General features: G+C 46.5%; 1 protein-coding gene across 10 annotated transcripts in view; it reads left to right on the forward strand.

Moving 5' to 3' along the window:
• The window catches only part of DDX31 (DEAD-box helicase 31), a 141663-nt gene that overhangs the window by 46041 nt on the left and 70326 nt on the right, over positions 1 to 25296 (forward strand). For all 10 annotated transcript variants that reach the window (XR_010148803.1, XR_682462.3, XR_010148805.1 and 7 more), the window contains 2 exons: positions 6052 to 6163; positions 12249 to 12417. Coding sequence is in view for 6 of the 10 variants with exons in the window: in XM_063788111.1 (XP_063644181.1) it covers positions 6052 to 6163; positions 12249 to 12417 (281 nt within the window). In the remaining 4 variants the exon portion in view is untranslated. The remainder of the gene's footprint in view (positions 1 to 6051; positions 6164 to 12248; positions 12418 to 25296) is intronic.

The raw sequence follows: 25296 nt of genomic DNA on the forward strand, positions 1-25296 counted from the left end.
AGTATTAACTAAACCAAGATAATTGAGCCTTTTTTTAAATAAGGAAATGTTAGTCATATTTAGAGGTGAAATTTGATCAACCACAGCAAAGATCCCTGTGAACAATAAAAGCTGTTAAAGACTCCATTGGTCATCAGGTTACTTTAAGCAAGTCAGTACTTCATATAAGACTCGTAAGCCTCTGGACCACCCTTTATTAAGTTTGTTGTTAGGGGTGTTGACCTGTGACCAGACAGATCTTCATTGGTCTTGGCACACTTCCGTTCTTTTGGAACTATCATAAATTCTAGTTAAGGGGCTTTTTTGGTTTCTTTTTTTTTTTTTTTTTTTTTTTTTTTGAGACGGAGTCTCGCTCTGTCGGCCATGCTGGAGTGCAATGGCGCGATCTTGGCTCACTGCAACCCCCGCCTCCCAGGTTCGAGTGATTCTCCTGCCTCAGCCTCTTGAGCAGCTGGGACTACAGGCACAGGCCACCACGCCCAGCTAATTTTTTCGTATTTTTAGTAGAGACAGGGTTTCACCATGTTGGTCAGGCTGGTCTCGAACTCCTGACCCCATGATTCACCCGCCTTGGTCTCCCAAAGTGCTGGGATTACAGGTGTGAGCCACCGTAGCCGGCCTTTTGGTTTCTTTTTTAATGTTCCCCCAGATACTTCATTATGGCTCCAGGGCAGCTCTGTGGGATCAGCAGGGAGCAGATGCGGATCTGTTGGAGGAGGCAGTGTAGCAGAGTGGCTAAGAGCATGGCCTTAGGGTCATGTTCCTCATCTGTCACCAGTGTGTGACCTTGGGCAGGGACTGGACCTCTCTAAGCCTTAGTTTCTTTTCGGAGAGGCAGTGTAGCAGAGTGGCTAAGAGCACGCCTCAGGGTCACGTTCCTCATCTGTCACCAGCCTGTGACCGGACCTTTCTTTTTTCTTTTTTTCTTTTTTTTTTTTTTTTTTTTTTGAGATGGAGTCTCGCTGTATCGCCAGGCTGGAGTACAGTGGCACGATCTTGGCTCACTACAACCTCTGCCTCCCAGGTTCAAGCAGTTCTGCCTCAGCCTCCCAAGTAGCTGGGAATACAGGCGCATGCCACCATGCCCACCTAATTTTCGTATTTTTAGTAGAGACGGGGTTTCACTATGTTGGCCAGGATGGTCTCAATCTCTTGACTTTGTGATCCGCCCGCCTCAGCCTCCCAAAGTGCTGGGATTACAGGCATGAGCCACTGCACCCGGCCTGGACTGGACCTTTCTAAGCCTCAGTTTCTTCGCATGTAAAGTTGAGATAAAATAGTGTTCTTTTAAGGACGTCAGAGGATTGTGTGGGAAATAGTCCTGGAGTCGCAAGTATAAAACATAGGACCAAAGGGCTTTTTTTTTTTTTTGAGATGGAGTCTCGCTGTGTCTCCCAGGCTGGAATGCACTGGCGTGATCTCAGCTTATTGCAACCTCTGCCTCCTGGGTTCCACCGATTCTTCTGCCTCAGCCTCCCAAGTAGCTGGATTACAGACACACACCACCATTCCCGGCTAACTTTTGTATTTTTAGTAGAGATGGGGTTTCACCATCTTGGCCAGGCTGGCCTCAAACTCCTGACCTCAGGTGATCTGCCCATCTTGGCCTCCCAAAGTGCTGGGATTACAAGCATGAGCCACCACACGCGGCCCAAAGGGCATTTTTTATTATTACTGTAACTATCAGGATTATTTGTAGTCATACAAGTTAGTAGCAGATGTGGAATTAAAGCCCAGACTCAGGGACATGAATCCCAGTGCCCTTTTTTGCTGTATCATAATAAGTGGAACATTAGCATCTGCCAGCTCTCTGGAAATAAAGGCAAGTAGTACAATTACACAATGAGATAGTAAGTTTGATCAAACGTCGTCTCAGGTATACTCTTTCTGGGCCTGGCATTGGTGTCAGTCTTTATCCCCGAGTGCAGATCATTTCTCTCCAGGGAGTTGATCACTGTGTGTCTGCGCAACGCAGGGAAGCTGTAGAAGGGCAGGAAGCCTCTCCTGAAGGACACGTCCCCAGAGAAGGAGCGGAGCAGCTGCATCTCCCTCCACTCTGTCAGCAACAAGCTACAGTCGTTTTTTTTGGTAGCATCTGCCCTTCTGTGGCCTTGCAGCATAAATTCTTCTCCTTAAGCCTTTCCCTGGCTTGAGGCCAGCCTCAAGGACTTCCTGAGACTTGAGGAGCGGCTCTAACTTCATGAGTAAGAGCCAGGTCCCAGATAGATATGAGTTTGAGTTTGAATCCTTGCTTCCCAGCTGTTAGCTCTGCAATCTCAGGCAGATTATCTTCTCCCCAGTCTCAGTTTTCCCATCTGTAAAACATACAATTGCTGTGAGATTTAAATGAGACGAGGTATAAAGTGCCCTGTAGAGTTCCAGACCTCACAGATTCTTAGGTCTAGAAACTGTCTCATGATCTCAGCCCCAGCTCCTACCTTGATAGACAGTAGTGAATGCTTGGATATTTTTAAGGTTTGGTGATTTTTTTTTTTTTTTTAAGAAAAGCTGAGCAAGTTTGGGCTTTCATGATATAACTGGTTAACTTAGAAAGCTAAATTAACCATCCTACGTTGTAGGTGTCCTGTTGGTGAAGACCTGGCTTGCTGAGCCAAGTTTAACTTGAATTCAGAGGAAAAAGAAAAACTAAACTAAATTGACTGTGTTGCTAATTATCACATAGATATACACAACCCGAGAGAGTATTTTATGTGTGATTCATGTCAGTAGTAAGAAGAATAAAGTAGATGCTGGATGCAACTTTTAATTCTGTTATGCGTAAGAAATAACGTGTGTCTTAATTGCTGTCCTCAATTTGAGCAGTTCTCTAGCATGTGAACTAATGCCAGGCATGTAAATGTGGGTTCAGTAGCTCGGCCTTTCGTTCAGATAGCCAGACACCTCATTACAGTGCCCCTCTCCTTCACCCAGCGTGATTGAAGCCCATGGTAAATGTCCCTTTGGCACATACATTTTTGGGCTTCTGTGAACAGAAAGAAAGCGAGTGAAGCATCTGTAAAATGTATATTTCATATTTAGGTATATAAAATATATATAGCTATGTCTGGGTGTGTGAATGTTCACCTACCTACAAAGAGAATAAATTTGATCTTTCAACTTTCCTGGGAAGCACTCAGAAGGTTCTAGGGACCATGGGGTAACACTCAGCTTGGCAATAAAGTGATTAAAACAAAACCCTTCCATTTTGCTTAAAAATACCTTGGAAGTTGGCAATATCAAGGTGCAGGCTTTCACAAAAACCTCCCACCTTTGCTATTACTTTTTATAATAAAAATAGTCCAGCCTATTTATCTTAGACTCATCTGTTGCTTCTTGATAGGTGTGAAATCTTCATCATCAAAGTATACACACACCCAACCATGTTTTTCCTACAAGCGTTTTTGTCCTGTGAAATATACCTGTCAACTTATCCCAACAAAGGAGCCGTTGCTGGCATTGCGAGATCTTAAAATAAGTTCAGAGCCCCCTGCTCATCCTTTCTGATGGCCTGTGTTTTCCAAGATCAGTAGGATGTTAGAGACAAAGGTGCATTGCGTGCGGATGGATGGTTGGAAATGTGTTTTTCTAAACTACCCATGGTCCACTAGTTGAAGTTAGCTTCATTAACCAGTACTGACTCTGTGTCTTGGAGGGTGGGAGAGCCAGCCCTGCCAGGTATCCGTGTGCCCTCAGGGGTTTGACCCGCTCTCATTATAGGAGCATTTTACCTGTCGGGGGCTGAGATGGTGCTGCATAACTCTGCCCCACTCTGTCTTCAGTTTAAATTTAGACTGTCCTCCCCAGAAGACAACTGAAAAATACCTCATTCATTCTCAAGAGGGGCAATTTTAAAATAAGGTATTTCTGGAAGCAGGGGTTAGGGAGGAGTAAGATTTTTTTTTTCCTAAGTATTGTATATATTTTTTTCTGCCATTAACTTTTTCTTATATTTTACTAAAACTGACCTTATCATTTCAAACCTGTGAACCTAGTTCTATCGTGGTTTTTTTTTCCCTACGTATTTCGCTTGTATACACACTCACATTATATATATGTAATTTTTTTTTTTTTTTTTTGGTTGGGAAGAAAAGATGCCTCATTTTGAAACCTAAAGGGGGGAATAAGAAAAGCCCTTTGTAATATATTGCCATATTATCACTAAATCCCCTGACAGTTGTGACACAGAAGCAAGTCACCTGTCACTTAAGCTTGAGGTCTCTTTAATTTTCTCCTGGAATTCGCACCAGGCTGTCTTTAATTTGAGGCCTTTATTGGAATTCTGAAACCTCTCTGCCTCCCTGGCTCTCAGATCTATTCTGAGAGCTGTTACAGAATGTATACAATAACCAACAGAGGGATTCGGAGAGGGCTGGAGCTCTGTTTATTTAACACTCTAGAGGGATTTTTGTGCTTATTCGGTCCTGGCTGCCCGGCTTTCAATATCGCTTTGACAACCATTCTGCCCTTCTCATTAATTTTAAACAGTTAAAACACAAGAAAAAGAGGAAAAAGTTTTCATTATTAAAGTGCTTTACTTTTTAATAACAGAGGATTCTGTCCGCCAGGGGAAAGGGCATCCTCGCTAATTTCACATTCATATTAAAAAAAAAAAAAACACAGGGAAGGTGACAGTTGCGCTGCTGAGGTGGCTTAACGAAAGGAGGGCAGCAAAAAAAAGTTTGCATTTCACATCAGTTAAGAGGGTGAAAAAAAAAAAATCCTTGTTAATGACAATAGCAAATGTCCACTTTGGTAACACGGCTCCTGAGTGACTCTTCTCCTGACATTTTAGCGGATAGAACCCTTAGGGGGACCTTGTATTGAACTGTGAAATCAGCGAGACTGTCATCAACCAAACAGGTAGCAGGAATGATTTGACTAAACTAAAAACATTTTCACGTTGTTAAGTCTCTTAATATAGAGATGAACGTCGATCCAGAGAATGAGGCTTTTTCTTTCCTCCCCTTTGTTCTTCCTCTGTCAGCCTTAAAGGTGAAAGAGAGGCTCAGGGAGTCTTAGTGAGGCCAGATGCAGGCGCTCATACACCGTCCTCTACAAGGTTAAGCAGCACGACCCGGTCTCACTCTGGATTTTCCCCGGGGGCTCACACCAGGGTGGCAGGTGGAAGTAGAGGCACTAGCACCACTCAAGTGATCAGTGTCACTTGGCAGGTTGGCCTCATTGGGTGGAAGAATCTGTGTTCTCTTGATTTCACATTCAGTAGAAAGCACTCATGTTTGTTTTACGATATTGGAGACAAAAGCCACTAGTTTTTAGCGGGGATATTTAAAAAGGAAATTTTTTTCTCTGGTACTGTTAAAGGATGAAAAGAAAATAATTGTCTATTTTATTAACATTTTCCATCTGTAGGCTCTGTGCATGCACACAGATGCTACTTCTTACACAGGGACGATTTGCTGCAAAGATCCAGGCAGTCTTTGAGTGTGTTGTCCTGGAACAGCCCACTCACTCCTTAATAGGTTCCTGGCCACAGTGGCCATGGGCTGGAGGAATAAATTTGAAACACTAGAAGTCTGAACCGCTCTAGGCACTGAGGAAGCCTGCTCTGAAATTCAAGGATGGGGTAACTTTTAAAGGCAGAATGTTAGGCAGGTCACTGTGGAATGCTCACGAAGAGAAATTGTCGGTGTTCCACTGATGCGCGTGAGGGAAAGGTGAAGATTCCTAGGAGATCCAAGACCCATTTGAAAACAGCTCATGTTCAGTGATGTTTTAAATGTCTGAATTGGACTTGGAAAATTCCAAAGTGTCTCCAATGGTCTTTGATTTTGAACATGCATGGTAAGAGGTCAGGAAGAAAAGTAAGTAAATAAGTAAACAGACCTGATCTCTCTCATAAAGCCACCCTCATCTTTACTTGACTTTGACATCTCTATAGCTCCCTTTTTCCCTAGTAATATTGAAAGGATTACCCTTGTTGGCCCTAGGTGGTTACTGTGTGATTTTACTGTTATTAAATCTATTATAAACTGCTTCATTATTCCTGACTTTGACTCTATCTCTCCTTTAATCCTTCCGTCGCCCTCTCAGAAATCCCGTGCTGTTGGCCCCCAGGAAATCCGAGAGCGAGCCACAGTCTTGCAGACGGTGTTTGAAGATTACGTGCACTCCAGTGAGAGGAGGGTCTCCTGGGCAAAGAAAGGTCAGTGGATTTCCCAGGTGCTTGCGCAGTGGACAGCCCAGCAGAGCGCTCTCCCCCGCCTTCACCCACATACCCCCAAACCGGCTGAGAGGCCAACATGGAGGTCCCTGCTCACCAGCCAAAGCCTTCAATCTCCATAATTCTGCAGGGTTTGGAAGCAGGCACGGAAGGCTTTAAAGTGATATTAAATGTTAATTTCATCCTTCCCCATGTTTTGCACAAATGAGGCTTTATCTTGGCTTATATCGGGACTAGAGTTTTGACCCAACAAGTTGGATCTTAAGGATCTGTTTTCCTCTTTCTTTCAAAACCAGATAGAAGACATGTGACACGTTAGTAGAAATAGCTGTAGAGATGGAAATTAGAGATGAAGGCCAGAGCTGGAAATATTAGACCTAAGCAGTTCCTATTTGAAGGCACAAAGAAAAATGAGAAAGAACAGTACTGAGGAAGAGCCATAGACCATGAACCCAATTCCTAGGAAATTTATAAAAGAGATAGGTGTTGATTTAATATTCAGACCCTTTGTAGGATAACTTGGCTCCTGGGATCACCATACATTAGATGTAGACTTCACAGTTCACGTTGAGTAATAAGCAGTGTATGGCTGAAGGGGGTTTGTAATCACTGGTACTTTTTATCATGGGATGTCTTGGCCAGAGACTGACCATGTCTAATGAGACTTACTCCATGCTGGAGTATGCACAGGGTTTTTTTGTTAGTTGCCTGCTATTTTGAGAAGAGTGCCAGGCTGGCTTACCAATATCGGAACACTGTAGCATCCTTTCTTTTTATAACTAGAAATGCTTTAAAAACCATTGATTTGACAAATATTTATCAAATCGGGCACTATTCTGAGTGCTTGGAATGCATGCGAGATCAAAACAAAAATCCTTGCTTTGTGAAGCCAACATGTTAGTGGGATACAGGGGCAGCAGACAGTGAACATAATAAACATAATAGATTAGTCCGTTTAAAGGTGACAAGAGCTATGGAATAAGTAGAAGGAGATGGGGGAGGTGAAGGGGTGACATAGCAGAGTGCATTTTTAATGGGGTCAGAGTGAGCCTCATTGTGTAGGTGATACTTGAGCAAAAACCTGAAGTGGGATGAGCCCCGTGGCTCTCTAAAGGAAGGGCATTCTGGGCAGTGGGAGCCGGTGCAGACGAGCTCGAGGAAGGCAGTGTGGGTGGAAAGGGGGTGCTGGCCAAGGCAGAATCACGTAGGACTTTGGGTCTTGGTCGGAATGAAGGGGGAGCAGAAGTGTGGGATCTGACTTAGGTTTGAAAGAGATCACCTGGCTGCTGTGTGAGAATAGACTCTAGCGGGGGCAAGTGTGAAAGCTGGGAGCCTGGCTGAGGAGCAATTGTGGTCACCAGAAAATATAGATGAAAAAATGGGTTAGTCAGCAAATATTGTCAAGGACCTGTTACATACCTTTAGCACATTATAATTGCAATTCTTGGTTGTCGTTAAAAATCAGAACCACACAAGGTAAAAGATGAAGTCCCAGCAATTGCCACTGTATATATACTGTATATCCTTCTAGACTTTTCTCTAATGATATCCTGTCTTGGCATTTCCCTAAAGGGAATTCAACAATTCCCAAGGGTTTTTCTACCTTGCTACCTCTAGAGGAGTATTGCTCTGTGTCTCTCAAGAGGAATAGGGTCTTTGTCACAGTGTAACTTTACAGTTTGGACCTTTGATGAAAGTTAGGCAAATTCAGCTGGCTGTGCAGTACATAACAAGGTGTTGTGCTGCTGAATTCCAGGGCTGGTATCAAAGTTGCAGTGGAAAGAAATAAATCAAACCCACACTGTCACCTTCGATTTTGGTGTCAGTGATGCCTCAGATATTTTGGCAAGACTACAACTATTTCAAGGTGTCTCGGTCATCTGAGTGGAAGTTACGGTAATTCTTAAAGGATGTGGTTTTGGGTTTTCTTTCACTGTTATTACCATTGAACTTGTTAATACCATGAAACAAGCAGGGTCACTTGTCTTTTGTTTAAGGAATATTGGAACAGGGTCACTTCCCAATGTTTATGTACCATGAAGGAAATAAATGTATCATGTCTCTTATTTGCTAATCAATTTCCACACCAGATTGATAATGGGCTGGGACAACACCGCCTCTTACAGAGCTCAGTCACCCCATTTCAGACATAAGTCTCGCCACCATTCCTTCTCTCCTGTTTCTTAGGACTGAGTTTTGGAGGCTTGAGAGAGTATACACGTATTTGCCACCCTAAATGTATTGAATTTACTGCATAGGAACAGCCACTGCACCCCATAGGTGGAGACACTCTTTTGCATTTCAATCTGCATATGCAAATTCCCCACTATTGACTTGCTTCCCTTTTATGCCATTTCAGAACCCACCTCATGAATAATTAACAAAGCAGCTGGCTTTTGCCTTGATGGCAGAGAACTAGTTAGAAACTGGGCCAAGTATGTATTTGTTTTCCTATTGCATTTTCGGACCCAGTCATTGTTAATAACCAGCATTTAATTGTCAGTTTCCAGAAGCAGTTATCCCTTTTTTCCTCTGTTTTCTTGCATCATTTAGCTAGGGATTCAAGTTGTAAAACAAGTGGTAACATAAGTTTGAATTCCAGATTCCCGAACAAAAATCTTGGAAGCTAGAGTCCTCTGCCTGCAAATGACCATTGCTTCTGTGGCTTAATCCTCTCCATCTTCAGGTCTTCCTGCAGACCAGGAACTCCATGTAGGATTTATGCCTGTTTGGAAGGGATGCTTCTCAAAGTCTAGAAAACCCACACCAGTGATGACAAGTCATTCTTCTCCCCTCAGTGGGGTCAGAGCTAGGCTGGGCACTTTACCAAATGCTTTGTCTTGAAGAGAACAGCAGGGAACCTCCTTTTCCTCCATCCTTTCCATAGCTGTCGCTGTAGGTGTTGGGTGGTCTTGAAGATGCGTGTGCCTTTATTCTGTACTGAAGGGTGCTCTTGTGGGGGTGGACGTGGGGTTGGGAGGAGCAGAGATGATCTTCACCATCCAGGCTGGAGGTTTGTTTATTTCTGTCTCCTTCATCTTACAAGTCATCATAAGATACCACTAGTTTCTGATCCAAATGTCCAGGAATGAAAAAGGACGATGTGTCCATGTGAGATACTTGGAAATAGATTTGCCCTAATTCAGGCACCTTAAGTAGTTGGCAAGAAATAGGAATCAGTGACTGCAAAGTGCTGAACTCTGGTGGCCTGTAGCTTCATCCGTCACCCCAAATAAATGTCTGCTTTCATTACTTCTCCACCTTTCGCTCGTGTGGGTCCCACAGCCCCTGTTCCTTCTGCACATTCTCGACGCTGCCAACATGAGCACTTCCTGCTCCTTGAAAGGTTCTGCAGACAGCTGCTGCAGCGTCTTTGAAATTCCTGCTTCTCTGAATTATCCAAACATGGGAGTCCATGCAAGTATGTGAGGACAACCAACTGTCGCTGTCCCCGGTGAGACAGGAGCCTTGAGGACAAGGAGGTTTAGTAAAAATATGCAGTGTGAAATGCTGCCTGGCCAGTTGTCTGGGGAGAAAACACTTCCTGCCACATCTTGGCAAACTCATTATCCCTGTAAAGCTGTTAGCTGGGCACCTACATCTCCTGGGACAGATGCTCTCAGTGCTCAGCTCATAGGATTGGTGGAGAGGAGGAGAGGAAGAGAGGTGACCAGGGTGGAAGCCCAGGGACTCATCTGCGTACACAGAAGAGAGGTAGGAAGTGAAGAGACCTAGAGCGGGATTTGGGTAACTGAGATTTTAAAAGTGCAGGCTCTTGGCTTGGTTTCGGCTTGACTTGGTTTCGGTCTTGTCTTTTTTGAGACCAGAGTGAGTGTTGGGGGTTGGGGAAAGAAAGGTTGAGGAGAAGAGGCTTGAATCTCCTGGGTCATGTAGCAGTAGAGCCTTTCCCTCTGAGGGCTTGGCTGTGGGGCTCTGTATCTAGTGGGGCTCTGTGTACTCCAAACAGTACAGACCATTTGAAGCGTTAAAGATTTTCTTTGAAAAAGTCCCTAGTTATTAAAAAGGGGAGTAAGCACAGATTTAAGAGTGGGGTACAGAGGAGTTGCCTTGGTTATTATTGCTCATCGATTGGGAAAAGGAGTTCGCTTTACTCAGTAAATAGAGCTTTGATGGATTCCCCAGGATCCTTCCAGGAGCTGATCTGCTAAAATGACACTTTTTATTACTGTTCATAAACGCCAATCTCCAGGTGCTGCTGGGATATTATGTTTAAGCTGTGGGCAAACTTGCCAGTCCAGTGGCTCAACAAGGAGAGTGAGGAAGCGAAGGCTGGCGTTCAGTGCTTGCCTCCATCAGACACCGTCGGCTGGGCTCTGGCTCAGCTGGCGGAAGAGCAGGATTGGAGGTGAAGAGAGCAGTGACAGGGATGGCGGGGAGTGTTTGCAGGATGTCCCCCTCCTTCCTTGTTGGAGTGAGAAGCGGGTGGACACTTGATTTTCATTGTTACTTCCAGATATTCAATCTACGAGAATCTTTCCTCAAGGGAATGCCTAGTTAAGTAGACCAAAGCTCCACCCTCCTGGGAATGAGTCTGGCCTTTTTCTCAGGGAGGAGGGACCTACAACAAGGACCCCCTTTTCTGAATTTAATTTAATTTAGTTTTCTTTGAGACGGAGTTTTGCTCTTGTTGCCCAGGCTGGAGTGCGGTGGCACAATCTCTGCTAACTCCATCCTCAGCCTTCCAGGTTCAAGTGATTCTCCTGCCTCAGCCTCCTGAGTAGCTGGGATTACAGGCACCTGCCACCACATCCGGCTAATTTTTGCATTTTTAGTAGAGACAGGGTTTCACCATATTGGCCAGTCTGGTCTCAAACTCCTGACCTCAGGTGATCCCCCCGACTTGGCCTCCCAAAGTGCTGGGATTACAGGCTTGAGCCACCGCGCCCGGCCGCTCTTCTTAATTTGAAAACGGCACTGAAACTTTCCTGACGTAGTGTTTGTTGAATGTCCCTAAATTGTTGTCAGTCCTCAAGGGACTATTTTAGAGACTTAGTAGTTTTCTTTCTCCTTTAAACATTTGTTTCATTCCCTTTTTTACACGTTCTTTGAGTAAGAAGCGCTGTATTGGTTAATCCTGGACACTTTTAGAATGAACTTGGTTTTAAAATCCCATGAGGAAGGCTGGGTGAGGTTGCTCACGCTTGTAATCCCAAGCACTTTGAGAGGCTGAGGCGGGAGGACCACCTGAGGTCAGGAGTTCAAGACCAGCCTGGGCAACATAGTGAAACCCTGTCTCTACAAAAATAAAAATTTAAAAATTAGCCTGTGGTCTGAGGCACGAGGATTACTTGAACCCAGGAGCTTGAGGCTACAGTGAGGTATGATCACGTCACTGCACTCTAGTCTGGACAACATAGTGAGACCCCATCTCTTTAAAAAATTTTAAATTTAAAAAGTCCAGTGAGTAGACAAAAAACTGGTATCAGGGATTGCCTATGGATAAGGGAGCTGGAGGTGGGGCTTGTGGTGAAGGGGGCATTGGTGGTAATGTCATTCATTCATAGTAAACATGACAGTCATAAGACAGCCTTTTGAACTTTGTAAATTTTGTAACAGACTAGCACGCATTAACTATTCAAAAGTAAGTAAAATTTAATTAGGAAAAATGTGTTAATATAAATGTCTAATGATTTTCTCATTTTCATAAGAAAACAATGTCCTGTGTTGATCATTTCTTAGTTTCTTCACCTATTCTCTCTTTTCACTCATTTACACAACAGACATCTGCTGAGTGCCTGTTGGTACCAGGTGCTGTGCTGGGCCCCACCCTGTGGGATTGTTAGGCACTGTGTGGTCAAATCTGACATTTTATCGGGCATATTCAAGTAATAATTGTGGCCCCCCGTAGTTTTTTTCTTTTTGTTGTTTAGGAATTGAAGAAATACACAGAAGTCTAGATTTTAGTTGTTTGTATATGTTGTAATTGTCCTGCTCATGTTTCGTTGCCTGGCGAGATAAAGTACAGAAGATAACCATTAGGCCGGGCACTTTGGAGCTTGGAGACCCCGGTCCTGACAGCTTCCCTCCCCGCTCTCTTTTCTTTCAGCTCTGCAGTCCTTCATCCAAGCCTATGCCACCTACCCCAGGGAGCTGAAGCACATCTTCCACGTCCGATCCCTCCACCTTGGGCATGTGGCGAAGAGCTTCGGACTAAGAGATGCCCCCAGGAATCTTAGTGCCTTGACTAGAAAGAAGAGGAAAGCACACGTGAAAAGGTAAGATGAGCTGAATTCGTAAGGAAAGCACACGTGAAAAGGTAAGATGAGCTGAATTCGTAAGGAAAGCACACGTGAAAAGGTAAGATGAGCTGAATTCGTCCCGTGACGGGGCTAGAGAACTCCGTTCACATGATGTGATGTGCTAGCTGCCATGCTCACCGCAACTCTCTTCTCACTCATACCTGCCCTTCTCCCTATAAACAAGCACTTGGAATGAGAAGAAAGCCACCTCATCTTGCAGAAATTCAGGGGTGCCTCCTTTTGGGCCCAAATGTGGTGGGGTTCATAGGGCCCAAATGTAGTCGGAGCTTCAGTTGTGCTGCGGTCCGCCCTGGAAAGCATCCGAGATGTGTATGACACATTCTGGTGTGTTCTGTGCGACGAGCCCTGGGAGCATACCTTGTTCCAGTGAGATGGAAGGGCTGAGTGCCCAGCCTCAGATTCCAGGAGCTGCTGAAGCCCAGATCTCTAACAGGCTGGCTTTGGGGTCAGTGCTGGGCTCCTTGCTGCTGAGTTGCACCTCCAGTGGTGAGCGCTCATCAAGGCAAGAGCGGTGAGCCCTTCCCCTTTCTTCCCAAAAAGAGCCCTTTCCTCCCAAAAAGAGCGTGTTCAGGACTTGTCCAGAGGTCCTGGGGAGAGGAAGGAGAGGGAGGGGTATTGCCCTGTTCGAGGCTGGGCTCTGAGTCTGTTTTCCCGGTGCTGAGATGATTTCCCTCAGCATGCTACATTTGTAAAAGGCCTTCTTCTTCTCCTCAAAGACGTTCTTTTAGTACCAGCCTCAGCCCTCACAGGAGCCAGGGCACGTGAGGCCCTGTGAGCCACTCATGTCAGAACTTTGGGGCGGATGGTCTCATTGTTTATGTGGGAACGGTCCGTTGAACAAATGTTTGGGGCACAGAGACTTTTTTCTCACCTGTCCTGATTTCCGGGTTCAATCCCAGAACGTTGTGGATGGTTAGTTTGCATTGTTTATCCTCCCTTTTCCACGTTAATTTACAAACGCCGCAGGCTCCCCCACTGACTCTGGGAATCTGCAGGCAGAACCACTCTGAGCTGCCTGTTCCTGCCCAGTACCCAGCTTGCCCGTTCACCGGGAAGGACCACTCTGTGCTTCCTGTTCCCACACGATGTCTGGCTTCTCCGTTCACCGGGAAGTGTCAGTTATTCCATCAGTCTTGTCAGGGCCCTGTTTCTCTAGCCTGTCACGGCAAAGACAGAGGGAGCACCCAGTGGAGGGAAGTGACCATTGGTCTTGCAGTCAGGGAACTTGGATTGAAGTCGGCTCCATTCTCATGTGAGTTTGGGGCCTTCCCTTTTCTTAACGTCTCCGAGCCTCGATCTCAACTATACTAGGGGGAGGAAAATCCATATTTTTAGTTACTTCACGAGATTGTCTTGAGAATCAAAATCAGGTGATTCCTGTAATCCCAGCACCTTGGGAGGCCCAGGCAGGCAGATTGCTTGAGGCCAGGAGTTAGAGACTAGCCTGGGCAACATAGCGAGACCCTGTCTCTACAGAAAAAAAAAAGATGAGGTGACTTGTGAATATGCCTTTTGAACCATACAGGGCCCTGCAGATGAAGGTTCTTACAAGCTAAAAAGCAGATTCGGGGACATCCAACTTGACCTCTCTGGGGGACTTGGCACCTCCAAGTCTCATTGGAATGGATAGAGTGTTGCCTAATTCTCTTCCCAGTTTTGGAATTTTTAAGATGCTTGATTCTTTTCTGATACTAATAACTCTCACATAGGACAATGCTCCAGTAATTCTTTGAGGAAAAACAAACAAACTGTTTCTATGTGCTGCTGTACTGCAGTGCCTAGATGAGTGTGGACGTGTCCTTTGCTGGTTCCTTCTAGGCCATTTTGAGGTTCAGGGGTGCAGAGCAGGGCTGCAGCCCAAAGATGTTTCTGCTCATCCTCTGCTTGAGCCAGGCTGTCCTCCCAGAGGGCCATGATGCCTCAGCTCTACTCCCAGGCCCTCTTGGCTGTGCCAGGATTCTAGGCTGCGGGGCCTGGGAACTGGGTTCCTGTCTTAGGATCTGCTCTCCCCAGTACTCATGCATGTTAACTTTGATTTGAGTGCGGAATGAAACCATGAGGCTTCCCAGCTAATGACTAAGAGTAGCCTTATCATCAGAAGCCTGATCATTTTGTCACCATCTCGGCAATGGTGACACTTTGAGAGCAGAGGAAGAGATCTGCCAAATGATTACTGTTAAGAAACACACATCTGGCCAGGCGCGGTGACTCACTCTTATAATCCTAGCACTTTGGGAGGCCGAGGCGGGTGGATCACAAGGTCAGGAGTTCAAGACCAGCCTGGCCAAGATGGTGAAACCCAATCTCTACCAAAACTACAAAAATCAGCCAGGCGTGGTGACAGGCGCCTGTAATTCCAGCTACTTGGGAGGCTGAGGCAGGAGAATCGCTTGAACCTGGGCGGCAGAGGTTGCGGTGAGCCGAGATCGCGCCACTGCACTCCAGCCTGGGCAACAGAGTGAGACGCTGTCTCAAAGAAGAAAAAAAAAAGAAACACACATCTTTGTTTATTCCGCTCCCTGAAAATAAATGCAATCCCAAGATTTCATAGTTAGCAGATGATCTCCCTTTATGACTGGAGATTTCATTAGCAAGTGTTAATCCAGATAGCAGCTCCTCAGACCGGCCCAGATCTTGGAAAGCAGAGAGGGAGGCCTGTGGGCGGGGGAATTGGAGGCAGCATTGTCCTTACCTTGAGAAGCCGCTAGGGAGAGAGCAGCCCGCCGCCTCCTGCCCCAGCTGACCCTCGCTAGCAGATGGGCACCAAGACCACGATACCCCTGTGAGCAGGGGATTTAACAGGGCTTTATTTAGGGAAGAATGGGCTGATTAGCTGATAAAGAGCATGTAAGATGGTATGGGGCAGCCTTTGATGTCTGGCTGGCGCGGCAGGGAGCCGGGTGGTGAGTGACAGCAGTGTGTCACAGGATTACTCCGCCCGTGACAATGCCGCTCTCTGTTCTTGCCATGTCCCCACTCTGTTACAGCTACTTTTTCCGTTGTTATGCCCTTCTTTTGAAGGCATTTCTCTTCACACTCCTTAGATCCTCCCCCCACCCCTGCCTTTCGAAGGCAGACGGGCACTCGAGGATACAGTAGGTGCCTTTTTTTATTTGGGGAAATCTTGTCACTCCTGGAGGAGGAATGACTTTGCAACTAATCTGCACATGGACCGTATAATTGTGGTCAGGGTAAGCGGCAGAGAAAACTTGACAGATTTTCCACACCTCAGTCAGGGTTTGAGCAAATGCCAGTTGCTGCTTTTTGAGGACTGGAAAGAAAAGTCCATTAAACCCCACAAAGTGCTTGAGTTATGCTGTGGTCACAATTACTGTTCTGAGCTGAAACGTCTCCTCTGAAATCCATCTGTCAAGAAAGAGAATGGGTTCCTTATGTTTTGTATGGGTGAATAAAATAATGGCACTAAATTCTCTAAACTATTCTGCATTCCATTTTACGGTGTTTACTGCCTAGAATAATTATATATTATGTGCAAACCTGTGATATCTGCAAACCAAATCCATCAGACAAACAGAAGCCTGTCTCACCTGTCATATGCCAAGCGGGAGCTCAGGCGGGTATTAGAATGGGGATCGGGAGCAGGTTAGTGAGGAGGCTGTTCGGCTGGTCCATGCGATGGGAGAGGGACCCTTCGTCTCTTACATTGCCTTTAGTCCTTCACTCGACCACTTTTCAGAAAAGAAAAATAAATAGTTCGTGGCCCCAAATGAGATCTTAATAACTAGGTTTCTGTCGACTTTTCCAGTGCTCAGTTCTGAAAGGGAACAGTAAATATCTTCCCCTACACATAGAAATACAGTCGTAGTCACAGAAACTCTTCTGACACCTACACGCAAACCTGTCAAAACAGCCCCCACCCCAAACACCAACATAGACATATACACAGATAGTTGGTGCTATCGGTAAAATATTGAATGGCCCCTTAGCAACATCCATCACGAAAACAGCATTTTCCCTTCCGTGAAATGCAGTTCTTATTTTGAAGCTATAGTAGATTCAGCAGTTTCTGAGAAGCAAAGGTAACATATCCTTCCAAAGTCCCCATCTTTCCAGGAGATGCTGAGACCCAGCACTGTCTGCTGGGAGAGGCAGAATTGTGTTGTTTGCCAGGTGTCTGTCTGTCTAGGTCGTCACACAAGTAGAACGTGTCAGAACAGTGAGCAGGCACGCTCAATAGGGCCACGATTCTCTCTCATTTCGCTGCCACTCTGTGGAAAATGGCTCAATAATATAGAAACGATGTGCCTTAAGTTCTTAGTGTTAGGCTGGGCACAGTGGCTCACACCTATAATCCCAGTGCTTTGGGAGGCCAAGCCCAGGAGGTCAAGGCTGCAGCAAACTATGATCACTGTACCACTGTTCTCCAGCGTGGGTGACAGAGTGAGACACCATCTCTAAAAAATAAAAATAAAATTTAAAAATGTTTAAAGATCTTGGTGATACTGTGACAGTATGAAAGAGCAAGTCTGCTGTTTTTAAACCACCCTATTTTATGTGAATTATATGCTGTGCTCACATAGTAGTTTTTGCCCAGACGATTCAGTTTATAGTACCTAAGACTGGTTTTACCCCTGACTTCTGCCACCTGCCTTTCTAATGTTGTTCTTAGAGCTTAGAAACATCTGGGACATCTTCATTATCAGTAATGCAATAATTTTGTCCCTCTGTTGCTCCTAGCTTCCTCTTTAAAATTACTAAACAGCAATCTGAATTGTTGGAAAGAAAAGTTTTATTTGTATAAATTTTCTCAAGTCAGCCTAGCCCAAATGTTAGCTGGTAGCTCCTGATTTTATCAAATAAGGCATGGAGTCTAAGCTGGGGCTCTCTTACCCCTTAGTACCTAGTAGATCTGGGCATGCTAAGTCAGTGCTCAGCAGGCACTGATCAGTAGGAAGAGGGGAAGTGGGACCAGAACCAGCGCACCCTGTGGCTTGTGTGCCAGGCCTTGCAGAGGATTTCCTTAACCTCCCACACTTCTGAAGTTCTAGAAGTCGTTTACTTTCTAAAATAAACATCCTGGTGGAAATCATACACACCAGTCGCCCCTTCTTCATAGATAGGACAGGTTCATAGATTTTTCCTGTCTGAATTATCAGAAATGCTTCCAATTGGAAATTTTGCAAAGCTCTGGGGCAGTTTTCATCTTTGAAGGCCTGTGCTGTGTTGTTCTCTGGTTCTCACCCTTGCTCATTCAGCAATTGTTTAATACCTGGGAAGAGCTAACTGTGCGGAATAGAGCTCTAGCTTGAGGAGTCTGTACCCCCGTTAGCCCTCTCCCTCGCCCCTCTCTGGTTTCTTACATGCCGACTCTGGGAGAATCACAGTGATTACATCTGGGATTGAATCACAAAGACACCAGGATTGAATCCTGGCCGGGCCACTTACAGTCTGTGTGCCTCTGGACAAGTCACTCAGCGTCTCTGTGCCTGGGTCCTCTGGCCTCAAAGGGAGGTACTCAAGTCGCCCTTTTACTGTGGGGGTTAAGCCAGAGGATGAGTGGAAACATCGTGGTGTCCGGCATGGGAATAAGCGGGAGCATCTGGTGATCATCACAACGACCATATTGTCGCATTGCTTCTTCCCCCAGCCTCCATCATTGTCGCAAGTACCCGCGGAACTGAGAGTACGAAACGTGAACTGCAACCTTTTAGCACCCTTGAACTTTTCTTATCAGGAACAACCTTGAAAACATGGAACCGAGTCCCTCAAAGACGAGCATTAAGAAGCTGCAGCTGCATCTCCCTGTAAAGCAATATTCTCATCATTAGAGCAGCTTGCCTGCCAATTTTTATGTGGCATTTACAACCTCCCTAATATCACTTAATTAGCTGAAGGCAAACCTGGAATCTTGCCCACTGTGAAAACTTTCTCGATTTCATTGAGCCAGTTAGCATTCTGTAAAAAGACAGATTGGCCAAACATGAGATGAGAGGCTGGACGAAACCACACTTGGAGACATGAGGATTTCTCCGTGTAAATCCACTGCACCTGAGTCAGTGCTCATCTCCTCCATCTCAGCCGCGTCCAACACTGTTGATCCCTCCGGCCTCCTTAAACCTGTCTCTTTCCTCCGCTTCCCAAACGCTGTCTTTATGAATAGCAGCCCTCAGCCCTGGCGCTCCATCCGAACCTCTGAAACAGTCTCCCACCGAGTCTTCCTGTGGCCACGGCGCCACAGTCAGCTAGCACCTCCACAGCCCTCACCCCATCTTGCCCTGGCTTAGCGCCTTTCAGTGGCATCCCGTTAGGCTGTGATTAGAGCAAGCCACAACAAACCCCCCTCCTCACAAAGGCCCCCGGCCTTTGCTGACTGTTCAGCCTCATCCCACACCCCTGTTTCTTATCCTTTCCTCAGGGCCTTTGCCTGAACATGTCCTGGGCCTGGACCTCTCCCCTCCCTGCTGTGCCCTCTCCAGCCAGGCAGACACCCTCACGTCTCTGCCCTGGCCCTGGTCTGTTGTGGTGGCAGCTTTGCATCTGCTTGTGGTATTTGTATGTGTGGTCAGCGTCTGCCCCTCCTCGAAAGTATAGCTTAGAGAACAGACCCTGCCTGGTGTTTGCTCATCGTGCAGGTTGCGTATCTCTCATCCAGAATGCTTGGGGACCACAAGTGTGTCAGGTTTCAGTGTTTTCAGGTTTTGTGGTGTTTGCGTTGTACAGGTTTTCTGAGCACCCAAACCCTGAACTCTGCAGTGCTGCAGTGAGCATTTCCTTTTAGTGCCACGTATCATGCATCATGCTGGTGCTCAGAAAGCTTTGGGTTTTGGAGCATATCAGTTTTCAGATTTGAGATGCTCAACCCGAATGCCCAGCACCTGTCACAGAACCTCGCACGCAGTAGGTGCTCGGTAAATTTTTTGTAATAGATGAGTAGAAACTAAAATGTCCTATAATTCTGAGAGGAAGTGCACAAAGGAAAAGAAAGGAAGAAGGAATTGTTCTGACTTGAAAAGGAGGTAAATCCCTCTTTATTGTGTAATGAATTTGGAAAACAGCAAACCCTGCCTAGTGGGAAAGTCGTCTTTCAGAACTCTAGGGGCCGCTTGTCAGTCATTCTGTCCTAAGAGAACAGGCCTGGGGTTGGGATCTCCTTCCCCACATAAAGGCGTCCTCAGGAAGGACAGCATTCCCCATGCCCCTCGTGGTCCAGCCGCTGGTTCTGTTCCCCGGTGAAGGAGGCCTGGGATCAGCCCACAGAACACAGAAATGAGCAGGCTCAGGAGTGGGGCCTCCACCCCACCTAGACAAGGCCAGAGCAGGCACCCAGGCAGAGAGAGGTCGCTAGGCCTTGCTGGAAGACCAGAGCAAAACAGTTAGGACCACCAGAAGTAGCCACGAGGACAGATGTGGCAGTATATGGGGAAACAGAATGTGCTCTGGAAGTCTGCTGGGGAATCGTATGAAAATGCTCTGCCCAGGCTCCAACCCAGGAGACCATGGTGCAGTAAAATCTAAAATTATGAAGAGTGAGATAGAAGTGACCGTGAACTTGACCCAGGGACAGTCCCTGGGAACTTGAAAGAATGTGGTCCTCAGAGCAGATGATGAGATGCTCTCCTTCACATGGCAGAGCAGCGAGGTGCTGCTGAATATATCCGTAGTTTAAAGATAAGTTAGGATTAATCAGTAGTTTTTTATGTAGAACCTGGGCCAGCTGCACAGATGATAGCCAAGAACATGCTCTCATGGCCTCTGTCAGGGGAGGCAGGCTGGCACCTCTGGGGTCCATGCTGGATTGTGTCTTTAGGGCATTGTCTTAAGAATAAACTCTTGTCCAGCCTGGAGCAAGGGATCGGAGCACTACTGTGGAAGGTGATTGCGTTTCTTCCGAGTGGGGAACACTGGCCTGCAGTCACTCAGGGACCATTTGTCAAATGAATCCATCTGTTAGTTATAGAGTTCATGCACATCATGTTCACAGGCAACTCCAAATGGGTTGCACAGTGTGGGCACATGCTCCAGTGGGGGTTCTGCCCTTCCCCTCGCAGCACACCCCATGCAAAACCAGTTTCCACTGCTTTACCTTCTTTCTACGGTCAGGTGCTGTGGGCCTTGCTTTTCGGGCTCTGGTTTAATTACAGCTGTGCACACACAGCTTTTTACGTTTGGCCTTTTGCTTCCACCATGTTTTTTTTCTATGTGACACTGTGCAATTACCAGCTTTCTGCTTCCTCGTGGAACAAACGCACCCTCCTCCCCACCCTGCTAATGAGGCGATTAGAGGATTTCACAGTGACCCTGAGCTTCCTCCACACCTGGGTCACCTGCAGACAGCGGGAACCACAGGGCGTGCTTTCAGTCATGCAGTCAGGGCTGACAACAAAGAACAGGAACCCAGCCAGCCTCTCCCGGGATGATGCTGGAGACGGGCACATTCACTGCTGGAGCTGCCCAAGCACTGGAATTAGTAGATGTGGCTGGCCTAGCACAAACCGCTAGATGCCAGATGCGGCTGTGTGCAACAGGAGAGTACCAGCTCTTCATTAGCTCGTCCTTGCTCAGAGCTCTTCTAGTTCATATCATTTGAGAGATCAAGAAAGAACATGACAGTCCCCCAGGTCTCCCCTTCTGCACACAGGGTAGTTTTAGTCATCCCAAACCCCTCCTGTATTACAGCCGACTACCTCCTCTCCTCTTCTAATCTAACTCTACTTTCATTAAGTTGCTTTCTGCAGCAGGAAGGTGTCTATCCCAGACCCCTTCACACTCTTCTTCGTGATGTCAGAGCCTTTCCATCTTGTTATAACCTATACGAAATGACTTCAAGTCTTTTTCAGATATCTCCGTGTTGGTCCCAATGTTATAGCTACGGTCCAAAATGCAGAGTAATTTGTTAACTACTTAATAGTCAAAATGAGGGATACAGTTGAGAACCAACATCCCAGAGGGACAGCATGTGACACTTTGTGCTTGTCAGTTTTAAGTGCTCGTGGCGGTGGTGGCAGCATCTCTTTTGAGGGCTTATGTGTGTTCTCTGCGGAGCTGAGTCCTCCATGCACATTATCTCACTGAGGCCTCATCCAGTCCCTGTGACCAAGGCAGGATCCGCAGTGGCCAGTGTAGAACTCGGAGCCTGGTCATGTGATTCTGAGTCTTAGAGATCCTGAAGCCCAAACTCTCAGCCAAGGGCCATGTCCGCTTTCTCGCCTGCCCCGTCTGGAAGCTGCTGGTTTCTAGAATCTGTATTGGGTGAAATAGCAAGTATATGAACACAAGGAGATAACTACTCGTGTAACCAAAGAAATGGCCTTAAAGTGGGAGATGTTTTGGTAGTGTGTGTGGAAGAATTTGGTTTGAAACTGTCAGAGTATCTTCGTAATGGGCAGCATGTGAATGCTTTTAGTACATTAGCTTTTGTAAGTGAATAAACTGGGACTTAGAGAGATGAGTGCCTTGGCCAAACTTCCAAGAGTGGGTCGTAGATGTTTTCTATTCTTTGGGGAAATCATTGGAACAACTTTGAGAAGAGACGATTATAAGCAAGATTTGGATCTAACTTTTTTTCCAGTTTCCTCTAGGTCTGGAAGCAGAACGGTACAGTGCTAGGAGCTTGGGTTTTGAAGCCGACATTCCTGAGTTTGATTCCAACTCAGCAGCTTAGCTGTAAAATGGAGGTGCTGTAGGGTTGTTGTGTAGGGTGTGGGGAAGGGTAAGGAATGTGCAGCCTTAGCTCAGTGCTGATCTCAGAGTGGGTGTTTGATAAACAGCTGTCTGCCCTGTCTCACTTCCTCTCTTTGATCTGTAAATAAAAGATGGAAACTACATAGAGTCTTCCCTGAGTCTGCCCAGCCTGGCCCAACCTGGTCCTGTGGGTCCCATTGCACTTCCCATGGTTGCTGTGGCCTGTGCTTCAGCACCCCTGGCGTCCCAGTGCCTTGCAGCCCCTAGGGCTGTCCATTCATGGACCTGGCTTGCCATTAGAGCTTCTGAGAATGAGCCAGAATTCACTACTTTCATTTTCCATCCTTTGGTCTTATTTCCATTGTTTGGCCTCTGTGAGATTCAAATGCTGTGTATACATGATTTGCAAACATAGAAGTGATGTTATTCATCAGACCAGGCCTTAGTTCACATGACAATATGCCACATATCTGAGGATGATTCCTGTCTCCTCCCCTTTTCTCTTTTTCGTGCTGTTAATAATAACACTAGTCAGTATTTACTGAGTACTTTCCTAACAGGCTGTGTGCTGAATAGAGTGTTAGCTCATTAATCGTTGTAAGTGAATAACGTGGGACTTAGAAAAATAAGTACCTTGGCCGAACTTCCAGAATCAGTTCTACAGCCTGTATGAGGTTGTGCCAGGACCCCCGCTCAGAGGGGCTTGTTTCTGGTGTGCCTGTCTCAGGCTGTACCAAGGCCCAGCTACTCTTTGGTCCACACTGTTGCAGCCTGTCATCTGGATGGCTCGGCTCCACCCATCCTATCTGCCCAGGTTCTTTTCAAAGTCTGGTTCATGAAAGTATCCAGACTTACAATGGAAACTGCCCAGCAAGAAGTATGGGGCAATCACGTCTGTTAGTGCAGGGGATGATAATGGCAGGGATGGCGGCTCCACTGATGGATGCTCAGCAGCGGCCAGGCACTGGCCCCCATGACAGATGGCCACTGTGGTCCTCACTTCAATCATGATGTTATCCCTGTTTTACAGAGGAGGAAACTGCCCATGATGGCACCACTGTCCACTGGGCAGAGCCGGGATTCGAACCCAGACCTCTGGTTTCAGGTTGAAACTTGCCAACTGAATCCCTGTCCATTTGCATATGTGACAGTTATGCCACCCTACCTTCTAACAGCAAGACCTGACATCTGTCCCAGTTCAAGCTCACCTCACCAGCGTAGGCCCATCCCTTTGGTCTCCTAGACTGTTGTTATTTTGTCAGCCAGTGTATTAGCTGTTCCTGCAGATGTGGTAGACATGCCTCATGATTTCATCCAGTTCACCCACAGTGTCAAACAGGACAGGCCCAGGGGGCTGCGCTGTGGGGTGTGGGGCTGGGATTCTGCCTCAAGCTGCTCCTTCTCAGTCAGTATTTTCAGTGTGTAATCATAACAGTTCCAAGCACAACTCACTGCTGCCATGTTCACCCTGTGTTCTCCATCTTAACAGTAATTCATAAGGCTTTCACAGAGAATTAAAATGTACCGAGCTCTCTAACGCACTGTAGGCCGTTTTACCTTCATACTGGCCATGTGCCTGTGCATAGGTCCTTTCTGATGTACCGGGAAACGAAGCTTGGAGAAAGCTGCTGTGACTCTACAAGGTCATCAGCTAGGCGAGTGGCAGAACTGGGATTCCAACCAAGGTCATCAAATTCTGGTCCTCTGCCCGTCCCCAGCACTGCCACCTGCCATCTGAAGTTCCTGCTTATGTTCTGACAGAACTTCCTAAGAGTTTTGGTCACCTGGGCTAAATAGTCTCAAAGTTCCCATCCATTTCTGGGGCTCTGGTTAAGCCCTTCGTTTTCAAACATCGGCCATATCTAAATATGATCTCTCCCCTTTCCCATCGTGTGCATGGCCTTCCAGGCAGCAAGTGTGCCGGGCCCTCCGTGGTTTTTCTCAGTTGCCTGTGGTCTGTGCTGCCTGCCACTGTGCCTGTCCTTGGCCCAGGGCTTGGAGTTCTGAGCTTCACTAGATCTTGATCTTTGGCACGAAGCTGAAGTCCACTTTGCACCAGCCTCTGTGTCCACAGAACCCCTCCTGGGAATGCTGCTGTGATTCCCATGATTCCCACTGCCACAGCAGGACTCAACTGGAGCCGAGTGTCTTCTGGGGCTCTGGTAGTTTTACAAAAGCTAGACTTGATTGGATCCTAAGAAATCACAAAGAAGGCATCCCTAAAACAGCTGGTCTGCCAGCATACTTCTCTACCAGAACAGAACCCAGAGGTTGAAAGAGTCTAGATACAGTTCCTTTTCCTCACTGACCATAAAAGGTAGGGTAGCATCCTCCCTGGGTCGGCCCACGCCAAGGTCAAGTTGTCATGACATCCCACACCAGCTTATTCTTTCCCTCAGCTCCTCTGTGTACAAGCATACGGAGGGCCCGCTTGTCACATTCCCCTGGAGTTGCCTGTTACCCTCACTGTGACCTGAGAGCCACCAAAACCCTACCCAGACATTGCTGCCTTTTTGTCCTCCATAGAGTCAGGCACAAGTGTAGAGACTTACAGTCAGTCCCGGGCCACCTGAAGTCCTCACGGTCTCCTGCGTTCACTGAGAGCCCAGGCTTTTCTTCCCATGTGGGGGACTTGCGTTGTCAGCAGAGACCTTCAGGGCCTAGCCGTGGCCCTGGAACATGTGCTTATAAGCAGCCTCGTTCAGATTAGAGGAGTGCACTTGACCAGTCCTCATTCTGAAGAACCCCTGTCTGTCTGTCTGTCTATGTTTTAATTGTACTACACCCTCGCAAAGTCAAACCAACTCAAAGCCAAAAGGCAGAGAGGTTTCTGATGAGTAGAAATTAAAATACTCTGGCATTTCACTATAGGACAAAATTCTACCATTTGCTTTTGTTTCCCCTTAGAGTGAATATACTATTATTTTCTAATTATAAAAATAATGCATGTTCATTGTAAAACTACAGGACATAGGGAAAAGCTCAAAAATTAACCATAAGCCTACATTCAGGTTAACCCTGATACATTTCCTATATCCTTCAGACTTTGCACGTATACATACAGGCATACAGATTTATGTATATTAAAAACATTTTATGCCAGGAACTTGCCCCTTGTTTTGAAAACTGTAGCATGGTGGCAGACTGCTATGGTTAAACTCCGTGAAGTCAGATTTCCTGAGTTCAAATTCC

This window comes from Pan troglodytes, chromosome 11 (genome assembly GCF_028858775.2).
Source record: "Pan troglodytes isolate AG18354 chromosome 11, NHGRI_mPanTro3-v2.0_pri, whole genome shotgun sequence".
Lineage (NCBI taxonomy): Eukaryota > Metazoa > Chordata > Mammalia > Primates > Hominidae > Pan > Pan troglodytes.